Below are 12,122 nucleotides of genomic sequence, written 5' to 3'. Positions count from 1 at the left end.
TTACGGAAAAATTTAAGGGTGATAGATTCCAATGGTCAGACTGTGAGCGTGTATAGAATATAACGTCGACCTCTTCAAAAAGGAGGTAACAAACCAAAACAGGAACAGAACAGAACAGTATTGACATGTCAAACTCAGTTTATACGAGTTCTAATCCTTTCGACGAAGATGAAGACGGTTATAGAAATAAACATAACCGTCCCAGCCGCGAGAAGTTGTCACAAGAAGAACAGATCCAGCGGATGATGCAAGAAATCGAGGATTCTGAGGCACGACAGCTCGAGAGTACGAGGAGGGCTCTCGCAAGTATTGATGAATCAGAACGAATGGGTGTCGCTACTGCAGAGGTAGTTTTAAGATATTACCATTGAAACACATTAATTCTATAATGTGAATGGTTTAAAATGTGTTTGTCACCCGAATTGATTAACATTCTTGTTTAAAATTCAATATTTCTTTTATACTTAAGTTTTGAAAATTTATATATTTCTTTTCAATTTTTTACCCTTCTTTTGCCAATAAGGATTGGTTGGGGTTACGGCTGGAATCATAACAATAGTGGCAGACCATCAGATTATTACTATTTTTATGATATCTCAATAAAATGTTTGTTTGACTGTGAGGATAGTAGTGATTGTCATGTCTATTTATAGCCAACTGTGAAACGAAACACATTCAATATTCATCATCACTTGATCTTGCAACCCTAGCAGGGACATAAACATTTAACTGAATTAAGAGTTCATTTTAATTTTCTGATCGATTTTGAAGCCAAAGTTTGAGCCTCATTCCCAATGCTTGAACTCAGAGTTTTCGCCATGATTTTCCGAAGGCTTGTCAGGGCTGACTTATGGGGTGGGTATGTGGCGGTATCCCCTATCTATGTCAATATTATTTTTATAATTGTAGTGCACTACATGTTACAATTACTAAAAATGTTAAAAAAATCAAAAAGTACAGTTGAACACCGCTATTCCGAACACCGTTTATCCGAAATTATCGCTATTTGGAGATTATTATTTTGGTCCAGATTTTACTCCTTCTTTGTTTAACTAAATTTTTAATCTTTATTCTTAAATCACTAGTCTGAAATAATTGCTATTTCGAGGTAAAAATTACAGTCCCAATTTGGTATTTCACACCTATATATCAATTCTTATTTCGAACTGGATCATGTCATAGTTTTGCACACCATACTTCAAATGCACTCAGGCATCGGCTTGATGTGACAATGGAGCAGAATTAGTGCTTGTTAAAGAATGACATTGAGCACGCGTATGTTAAAAACATTGATTTCCAAAAATGAGCGATTCATTTGGGTGATATAGTGTGTATATAATTGCTGAGTAACACAATCTGAATATCATTCAGAAATGCCTCATCAGGTCCGATTTAATAAAGAAGGATAATAACGAATTATATGTCATTTATAAAGCAATAAATCGACAAATATTTTTGTATACGACAAATATCACTCATACCGAATGTATCGTATTGGTAACGTGTAACCAACATTACAATCTTCACGACTTAGTATTCACATCGTCTATAATTTGCGAACGCTGTCATGCTGTCATTTTCTGAAATTTGTTGATCCGAAATATCGCTATTCCGAAATATATTTTGGGGGTCCCTACGAATTCGGATTAACGGTGTTCAATTGTATATCATAATATGTCTGCAGAGAGAGGGACAAATTGGATATTTGCTTGTCACACCCATAATTCCAATCCAAATATATTAATTTGAGTTTCTTCTCACATTGGAAGGGTTGACATCAAGCATTAAAACAACAGCTATAAACAGGGTTCTCATTAAGAACCAGCTCTCACCCAAGAAATGAACAGTTCAAATGGCTTTTGAGTCTGAACAAATTTGCGTTAACCTAAATAAAAGAAATAAAGAAATATTACGCAAATAAGAGTACCCTTTTTTGCTGTTTAAAAATACTTTTGCATCCTTATGTGCAGCGGCTGACTGGTTTTATTTATCAAATAATGTTTTTATAATAATCACCATATCTTTTTGACGTTGTCTGTATTAAGTCACATATGTAAGAATCATACAGACGCTCTTATATAGTTAATGGCCAAATTTAGAGAGATGCATTCGTCTCAATGAGACAACAAGCTGAACAATGTCAAAAACATGAAAAGGGAAAGATTGACAGGTCTAATTTAAAATTGTATCAGTTGTATAATATGATCATTGGATGCCCTTTTTATGTAAGATTTAACTGTAAACTATGTGTAATCAGAATGGCGATGAATGCAGGAAATGATGTGCTTGTTTTCAAAATGTCCCTATCTTATCAAGAACCCTGCATAAAATATTTATATATGACATCGAATTGGAGCAAGGCTTTAAAGCTGCACTCTCACAGATATACCATTTTTACAGCCGTTACTAACGGTTTAAGAAAAAGGCATAGTATGTCAATTTTTGAACTTAAATATAAAAATCTGCAATCTAATTTTTTGTCAGCAGTCTTATATAATTGGTTTCCATGCATTTTCGCAAAAATTGGTTTCAAGACAAAAAATAAAAAAGTTGTCAAAACGTCCCATCTTTGAGAGTGCAGCTTTACGGGCTAAACAATTTAGAATAAGTCTGTTGGTTTTAACATTTGTCCTCATGTGTCCTGCATTGATTGCATTCTTCTTCATTGCACAACATTGAAAAATGAGCATGTATCTGTTTCTGTCATGATGTATTTGTTTATTACTTAAATTCCCTTTCAATATCACAAAAAATGTGAAGTAGAACTAGATATATACCTTGACATGTACAAAGGATTTCTTAGAACTTATACGTAGACCGATTTAGGGACAAATCAAGTAACTGTTATACCTACATCCATGGAATTTCTTTTTTGAAACTTTTTTGAAATATTTTATTACAAAAATTAAGTCAAAGTATGTGGAATTGTTTGTTCAGGCCCTAAATTATCAAAAAGCAACTTAAAGTTAATCTTAAAAACTGAAAAAAAAAGACTTAAAATTTCCAAACAATATAAAAAATATAGTTAACGTTACATCAGTTATATTACCTCTAGATGTTTATGTTAATCAATAAGATGTTTCCCTTTTATAAACTAGCTAATGTACAATTGGAAATACAGTAATAATTGGTCACAACCATACATCTTTATTTGAAAAGTTTTAACACTAACTAAATTGTCATTTTCTTCCAAAAATGTTTAACCCTGCAAGTTACCCTGTTCTTTACACTTGACGAAATTGTAAACTACTTAATTTTAAGACATGTAATGTATTGATCATTTTGTATTTGTACATGTACTGACTGGTTTGTCATAAAAGACAGATTTGACACTTTATATAAATAGTAATGTGATTTTTTTTAAATAAAACAGTTCTTTACCATTAATCCCAGACACTTATGATATAAGTTAAACTAACGAATGATAAAAACAAGCTTTACAAACTGATAACACTTACCTGGGATGGATCAGTTTTTCTACATAACTTAAATAAATAAATGTGTATATAATTTAATCATTTTATATACAATTGTAACAAAGATAACAATTTATGAAAGATGCAACAATTGGAACTTGATTGATTTTGCTGGAAGATTTTTGTGTTTGTTTTTTTCAGGAATTACTTCAACAGCGTGAGCAGCTTAAGAACATTGAAATCAAAACTGGTAAAATAAATCAGGATTTAAAAACATCTCAAAAACACATCACAAGTATTGGGAGTATCTTTGGCGGAATTAAAAATTGGTGGAACGGTGATAAAGAGAAAGAACCAGCAGGTGCTACACCAACTGAGAAAAAGGGAAAGTTGGAACAAACATTGGAACATCAGAGCACATCACGACCTCATCCAGCAGAACGGTACAAGACTGATGATGGACATGGGTTTTATGAAGAAGATTTAGATTCCAAGTTCATGAAAGGTGCTCGAAAGCCTGAACCCCAGCAGTACTTTAAACCAATTACAAACAGCAGCAAAGAACAGAGGCTTAATGAAAATTTAGGTAAGTTACACAAATATCACCAACTATGTTCGCTACATATGTCTGTGACATTCTGAAAAATTATACAACAATAGTACATTGATTTTGAATTTAAACTGAGTCATCCAGATAAATTATATTAACTTCAAAATACAAAACTTTTGATTTCTTAACTACAGAAGTTTGTATCTGGTATGTTAATGAATTCTGTTTGAATGTGATCAATTCTGTATTGTACTCTAGATATGATGTCGGAGGGAATGTCTCGTCTGAAAGGTTTGGCTATCGGACTTGGTGATGAGATCGAGACACATAACGAACTTCTTGACCGCATCAACACCAAGGTGGACCGTGCTGACATCAAACTTAAAGACCAAAACAAACAGATGCGGGGTATTCTCAAATGATACATGCAAATCACAGGCTGTCATCACATTTAGTGGGTCAATGTGCAGTGTAGATGTTAAGATTAGTGCAAGTTGTTTCCATTTTGAACATTTCTTGTATTAAACTGAATCAATGCTAGATTGGACAACTGTATGAGATTGTTATCAAGATTATTTTTGATGAAGTTTACCGACTTACAAAAATAAGTTGAAGTTATTCAATTATCTTTTTAAGAATTAAGAATTAACCATCACTTAAGTCCTAGAATTGTATGAGCAAGATTTTTTTATTCCAATTACCGGTTAATCTATGCTTTTTGCATAAATATAATTGTCTAATCTGAGTTTAGTAAATTTTTGCAGGAACACATGGTCTTGTCTTGGGAGTTTTAGTAAAACTGGACAAAGTACTATTAACAGCTATAAATTAAGTATTGATAACTTGTTACTCATTTATATAATTCTTTTAACACAATCAAGTAACATGCTAATTCCTTATGACTTGCAGTAGTCCTGTTATATATACAACTTTAATTTGCCATCAATGACTTTCAATTTTGTTGCACTTGTAGTTCGTATTGTGTAATTCTGTGATAATTGTTATGTTTGTGTGTGCATTTCTTGTATTTATTTCCAGGTCATATACAGATTTTTTCCAACATACTTTTGATTTTACTTTAGAAATATACTTGCCTGCTTTAGTATGTTTATTATTCAGTTGGGTTATAAGCAGGATTTCCTCCACACTGGGTGATGAGTATATGTACTTCATTTCTGATTTAGATTGAAAATGTGATACCGCATAATTGTGTCTATAAATAAAGGACTTGCTTTGATACTTACTAAAAGAGACTATGAATATAAGAGTTTATAAGTGTTTACATTTGTATGTCATGTAAAGCCATGGTCATATTGCACTTTTGGTATAAATTATACATTGTAAACATGTAATGGAATGAGCAATACATGTACACTTTAAAAACATTCCTTTCTGTATAACATTTAAAAAAAAAAACTGCTATTGTTATGCCCCCCTTCGAAGAAGAGGGGTATATTGCTTTGCACAGGCATGTCGGTCGGTCGGTCGGTCCGTCGGTCCGTCGGTAGACCAAAGCTTGTCCGAGTGATAACTCAACAATTCCTGGACGTATGGTCATCAAACTTCACATGAAGGTTGGGCCTGACCAGTAGATGACCCCTATTGATTTTGGGGGTCATCAGGTCAAAGGTCAAGGTCACAGTGACCTTTAATGGTAAAATAATTTTAAAGCTTGTCCGAGTGATAACTCAACAATGCCTGCACCCATGGCCCTCAAACTTGACATGGAGGTTGGGCCTGACCAGTAGATGACCCCTATTGTTTTTGGGGGTCATCAGGCCAAAGGTCAAGGTCACAGTGACCTTGAATGGTAAAAGGTTGTCCGAGTGATAACGTGACAATGCCTGCACCCATGGCCCTCAAACTTGAGTTGGAGGTTGGGCCTGACCAGTAGCTGACCCCTATTGTTTTTTGGGCTCAATGGGTCAAAGGTCAAGGTCACAGTGACCTTGAATGGTAAAAGGTTGTTCGAGTGATAACTCAACAATGCCTGCACCCATGGCCCTCAAACTTGACTCGGAGGTTGGGCCTGACCAGTAGATGACCCCTATTGTTTTTGGGGGTCATTGGGCCAAAGGTCAAGGTCACAGTGACCTTGAATGGTAAAAGGTTGTCCGATTGATAACTCAACAATGCCTGCACCCATGGCCCTCAAACTTGACTTGGAGAATTGGCCTGACTAGTAGATGACCCCTATTGTTTTGGGGGGTCATTGGGCCAAAGGTCAAGGTCACAGTGACCTTGAATGGTAAAAGGTTGTCCGATTGATAACTCAAAAATGCCTGCACCCATGGACTTGGAGAATTGGCCTGACCAGGAGATGACCCCTATGGTTTTTGGGGGTCATCTGGCCAAAGGTCAAGGTCACAGTGACCTGGAATGGTAAAAGGTTGTCCGAGTGATAACTCGACAATGCCTGCACCCATGGCCCTCAAACTTGACTTGGAGGTTGGGCCTGGCCAGAAGATGGTCCCTATTTATTTAAGGGGTCATTGGGCCAAAGGTCAAGGTCACAGTGACCTGGAATGGTAAAAGGTTATCCGATTGATAACTTGACAATGGCTGCACCCATGGCCCTCAAACTTGATTTGGAGGTTGATCCTGGCCAGAAGATTGTCCCTATTAATTTTAGGGGTCATTGGGCCAAAGGTCAAGGTCACAGTGACCTTAAATGATAAAAGATTGTCCAAGTGATAACTCAACAATGCCTGCACCCATGGCCCTCAAACTTGACATGGAGGTTGGGCCTGACCAGTAGAAGACCCCTATTGATTTTAGGGGTCAAAGGTCAAGGTCACAGTGACCTTGAAAGCAAACTGGACAATTCTTGGACCTATGATCATCAAACTTGACATGAAGGTTGGGCCTGCCAAGTAGATGACCCCTATCGACTTTGGTCATCAGGCCAAGGTCAATGTCACAGTAACCTTTAATGCAAAAAAGTTAACAAATCTTCCCCCAATGATATCTCGACAATGCCTGAACCTATGATCATTAATCTTGACATGGATGTTAAGCCTGACCAGTAGATCACCCTTATTGATTTTAGGATTCATAGAGCCAAAGGTCAAGGTCACAGTGATCTTGAATGGTAAAAGGTTGTCCGAGTGATAACTCAACAATGCCTGAACCCATGGCCTTCAAACTTGACTTGGAGTTGCATCTGACTTGTAGATGACCCCTTATGATTAAGGGGTCATCGGGTCAAAGGTCAAGGTCACAGTGACCTTGAACGAAAAAAACTTGTCTTTTGATAACTTGACAATGCCTGCACCCATGGCCCTCAAACTTGACATTTAGGTTTCAGGTGACCAGCTAATGACTCTGGATTTTGAGTTCATAGAGTCAAAGGTCATGACGGTCATAACACACTTTATCCTCACACTTTAATGGTCATAATCTTAAAACAGCAACAAATCAGCTGTCATTTCGGTCCATGCATATTTCATTCAATTGTCCATATAATCCTGACAACATGGCGCTCAGGGGGGGCATAATGTTTGACAAACATCTCTTGTTTTCTTTAGATTTTCTCATTTTTGTTTGAATATAAGATTAAATTTAAAGATAATGAAACTGTATAGATATAAAAGAGCATTTAATTAACATCATATAGTATTTTGTTTTGTAAAGTCATTTTGATATGTTCAACTGCATATAGCTGTTGTCACATTGTTGGCAGATGCTGCAGTAGAGGTTACTGCAGATCTAGTCATCTATTTACTTTTTATTTCATTATTTCCTATGAATAACCTCAGAATCTGCTGTAAATCTATACAATAGAACATGTGTTAATATTGTATTCATTTATATTGTGTCTGGAATAGATCAGGAACCAGTTACATTTGTTACATTTACTTTTATATGATGCTCATTTATCTTGTATATAATTTGAACTATAGCTATTACTGGATGTGATTAATACCCCCACAATGCCGACTTCATGATGTAAAAGAATCACTGGGAGTTATGTATGCTCCTTAAATGCACTATGTTGTAAAGAAGGTATCAATTATGTTACTTGTGTCTCATACAGTTGAATTAAAAAACAAGAGGGCCATGATGGCCCTAAATCGCCCACCTGAGTAAAAGAGTTTAAACTTTGTAATCAATATAGCTTGATATTTGTTCTCAAAGAATATTGACAAACATACTGGTCAAACATGTTCCCTGGATAATCACTGACAGGACTTGTCACAGTTGCCTGCACACTGACAGGACTTGTCACAGTTTCCTGCACACTGACAGGACTTGTCGATTACTGCACACTGACAGGATTTTGTTCAGTTGCCTGCACACTGACAGGACTTGAACATTGACTGAACATTGACAGAATTCGTTTCTCATACCTGCACACTGACAGGGCTATGTTCAGTTGCCTGCACACTGACAGGACTTAATAATTGACTGCACACTGACAGCACTTGGTTTAGATACCTGCACACTGACAGCACTTTTTTCAGTTGCCTGCACACTGACAGGACTCGTTCAATTGCCTGCACACCGACAAAACTATGTTAAATTGCTTGCACACTGAAAGAACTTTTAGTATAGATACACAAACAACTGACAGGACTTCGTTCAATTGCCTGCACACTGACAAAACTATGTTAAATTGCTTGTACACTAAAATAACTTTTAGTATAGATACATAAACAACAAACAGTGCACCATCCAATAAAATCAATAATCTGCCCTAGGCTCTAACCATCAAAGAACAATACTCCATCATATTCTATTATTGCTTCTTCCATCTAGGACAACATCACCATACTTCAAATAGTGGTAATGAAATTTTTGTGTATAAGTCTTATTCACTATCCACACAGAAGATGAGATTTGTAGCTTAGTTTACAATAATATACATGAAGTTTAATGGAAAAGTCTGAGTTTTAAATTTATCATTAAGTAAAAATGAAATTTTTTCTAATGAATAAAGTGTATAATAATTAGTTTAATCTATGATCCTAAAAAAAGAACAATAATTACCTTAGAAGTGACTATGTTGAAGACTTAATAAAATTTAAAGTCTATTCCCTTGTTACTAAAAATATGAAGAAGTGGAATCTCCAACAAAAAGGGAGACCATATAGAAAGACTTGCTGCCCTTGTTTCAAGGATAAACTTTACATAACTATCAAAATGTATCTATAATGAACTTTTAACCCACTGGGTGAGGCCAATTTTTCTTCAGGGGCATACTTTGAATAAACATGGTAGATAACTAATAGACAATGTTACACACCAAATATTTAAGCACGAGGCTTAATAGTATTTGCCAAAAAAGTTTTGTAATTTTTCCTTTAGGTTGCCATGGCAACCAGAGTTCTGTATGGAATTCATTTCTTTGAACAATTTTAAAAAAAGCTCCAACCAAGGATCATTCCTATGAAGTTTCATTAATATTGTCCAAGGGGTTAAGGAGAGGATGATGATTATAACAAATTGTTGACATTTTTCTTTAGGTTGCCATGGCAACCAGAGTTCTGCATGGAAATAAATTATTTGAACAATTTTGAAAAAGCACCAACCAAGGATCATTCCTATGAAGTTTCATCAAAATTGTCTGAGGAGTTTAGGAGAAGAAGATGATTATATCCAATTGTTGACATTTTCCTTTAAGTTGCCATGGCAACCAGAGTTCTGCATGGAATTAAATTCTTTGAACAATTTTGAAAAGCACCAACCAAGGATCATTCCTATGAAGTTTCATCAAAATTGTCCAAGCGGTTTAGGAGAAGAAGATGATTATAACCAATTGTCGACATTTTCCTTTAGGTTGCCATGGCAACCAGAGTTCTGCATGGAATTAAATTCTTTGAACAATTTTGAAAAAAGCACCAACTAAGCATCATTCCTATGAAGTTTCATCAAAATTGTCCAAGCTGTTTAGGAGAATATGATTTTAACCAATTGTTGACGACGGACGACAGAGGCCGAACATAGACCGATCACAAAAGCTCACCTTGTTCCTTTTGTAAAGCACTTCTCATCAACACATTCAAAATGAAGCCGATACCTTAACAACATATTGAGTTATAACTTGGTACAAAACAGAATAAACAAATTCAAAGGGCATTAACTCCTGCAATCGAGCTTTTGTTTTTTTATGAGAATGAATGAGTGTATTGGTTACGGCAATGCAACTACAGATTAAACTATAATCGAGTATTATCAAATGTTGTAGAGGTCAACCGAGGACAACTTTTGTTTCCACAACTGTACACATGGTCCAAATTTCATTGCTGTAGCTTCAAAAATAAAAAAGTAGATCCAACGGTCAGTATAGCTCATCCGAGAACAACATTGATATTTGTTTGCAAATGTGGACATGGTCTCAATTGCTGTAGCTTTAAAAATAAGAAAGTAGGTCAAAATGTCACAAAGTCATCCAAGCAAAACATTGATTTTTTTTTTTTTTTTTTTTTATAAACTGTACACATGGTCCAAATTCTGTAGCTGTAGCTTCAAAACTAAGAAAGTAGGTCAAAAGGGGTGGGGCCAGCTTTGACCCCAGGGGAATAATTTGAACAAGCTTGGTAGAGGGCCATCATAGGATGCTACATACTAATCATCAAAGGTCTGGGCCATGTGGTTTGAGAAAAGATTTTCAAAGATTTCCATATAAAAGTCTATAGGAAACTTGTGAACCCCAGGGTGTGGCCAGTTTTGTCTCCAGGGGCATACAATATTTTGAACAAAATTTGTGGAGGACCACTGTATGATGCTACATATAAAATATTAAGGGTCTGGGCCTAGCAGTTTTAGACGAGAAGATTTCCCCCATTTAAGTCTGTTGGAAATTTGTGACAATGATTTGAACAAACTTGATGGAGAACTACTATATGATGCTACATGTATGTACAAAATATCAAGCATCTGGGCCTTTAGGTGTCATACAAGATTTCCCCATATACATGTAAATATGTAAGAGACTTGTGACCAATGTGGCAGGGCCAGTTTTGACCCATAGAGCATGATTTCAACATACTTGGTCGAGGACCATGAGACAGCTGAACACATGTAAAAGCTCTAGGCCTCATGGTTTTTGTCAAAGTTTTGCATGGAATTCATTTTTTTGAACAATTTTGAAAGGGCACCATCCAATTCCAAGGTACATCCCAGTGATTTTTTATCAAAATAGCCAGGTGGTTCAGGAGATGATGTTTGAAGGAATTGTCGACCAGCGATGGACAATGGGAAAAGGTTTTCCTGAGCACTGTGTGCCCAGGTTAGCTAGAATACCATGCACAAAATGTTTCTTATGCACAACACTCCTCCTCAACACAGTCAACATGTGTATGAAGTAATAGAAAAGTAGACTTGCCAACATTTCTTGATAGGTGTTTTTTTTCCATCTTAGAAATAGCCCCTAAAATGTGTATTGTTATGTCATTTTTCAACATAAAACATATCGAGGCTATTTGTTGATTTCAGTATAAGATCATATTTTATTTCACCAGTGTAACAGAAAAACATTTTCACAAGACAGTGGCTCTGACCTATGACCTGATTATGAACGTGAAAGATATTTACTTCCAGTTCCAGTGTGTGTATACCACGTGATAAATTGCGTCATAAATGCTTCGTCGGAAGGCAATATTTTGTTTCGATTGAAGACTTAAAAAAATGATAACTTTTCATTTTCTTGAGCATTTTTAATGAAACAGCGCAGTCTATGCCGCTTACGGAGCCCCGCCTTCAGTCTTTTACCAAATTTTGATTGAGAGTTTAGTTTCTTATAACACTTTGATAAACCTTTTCACGATACGGCCGTCTGACAGTGCACTGTCAAAACATTGTTTTGGAAACAGGTTTGTCGAAGGATGAAACTAATCACCTTATCAAACTCCGGTTATAAAACAAAGGTGGGACTCTTTAAGCTGCATAGACTGGCCTTTGTTTTATTTAAAATGGTGTAGTGAGCGAAAAGTTATCTTTCATTTAAATCTTTATTTTAAGCAAAATATTGCCTTCTGATGTAGCATATGACGTAATTTATCACGTGGTATACGTACACTGAGTTCAATGTGGTAAACATTTAAAAATCTTTCAGTTCAGTAGGGGACTGACTGATAGACATGTCAAAGCAGCAACTACATGCTTCCCCAAATCCATTCAACTATCAAACTTCAGAAAATCCTTTCAATTTATAC

The 12,122-nt window shown here is 35.7% G+C and overlaps 1 protein-coding gene across 1 annotated transcript; it reads left to right on the top strand.

Annotated features, from left to right (window-relative positions):
* Positions 1 to 44: 44 nt before the first annotated feature.
* On the top strand, positions 45 to 7,867 carry LOC128232537 (synaptosomal-associated protein 29-like). The gene is made up of 3 exons (XM_052946163.1): positions 45 to 347; positions 3,618 to 4,002; positions 4,225 to 7,867. Exons 1-3 carry the CDS (start codon positions 126 to 128, stop codon positions 4,386 to 4,388), a joined length of 771 nt encoding a protein of 256 aa, XP_052802123.1. The 5' UTR covers positions 45 to 125; the 3' UTR covers positions 4,389 to 7,867.
* The last annotated feature ends 4,255 nt before the right edge of the window (positions 7,868 to 12,122 follow it).

This window comes from Mya arenaria, chromosome 4, assembly GCF_026914265.1.
Source record: "Mya arenaria isolate MELC-2E11 chromosome 4, ASM2691426v1".
Lineage (NCBI taxonomy): Eukaryota > Metazoa > Mollusca > Bivalvia > Myida > Myidae > Mya > Mya arenaria.
Note: the sequence above shows the minus strand (reverse complement) of the source record. Positions and strands in the feature narration are given on the sequence as shown.

Bases quoted from the DNA above. Each gene is read 5' to 3' on its own strand.
- LOC128232537 (XM_052946163.1), top strand. From the start codon at position 126: ATGTCAAACTCAGTTTATACGAGTTCTAATCCTTTCGACGAAGATGAA. The intron at 348-3,617 runs GTAGTTTTAAGA...TGTTTTTTTCAG, and splicing joins TGGGTGTCGCTACTGCAGAG to GAATTACTTCAACAGCGTGA. The intron at 4,003-4,224 runs GTAAGTTACACA...ATTGTACTCTAG, and splicing joins GAGGCTTAATGAAAATTTAG to ATATGATGTCGGAGGGAATG.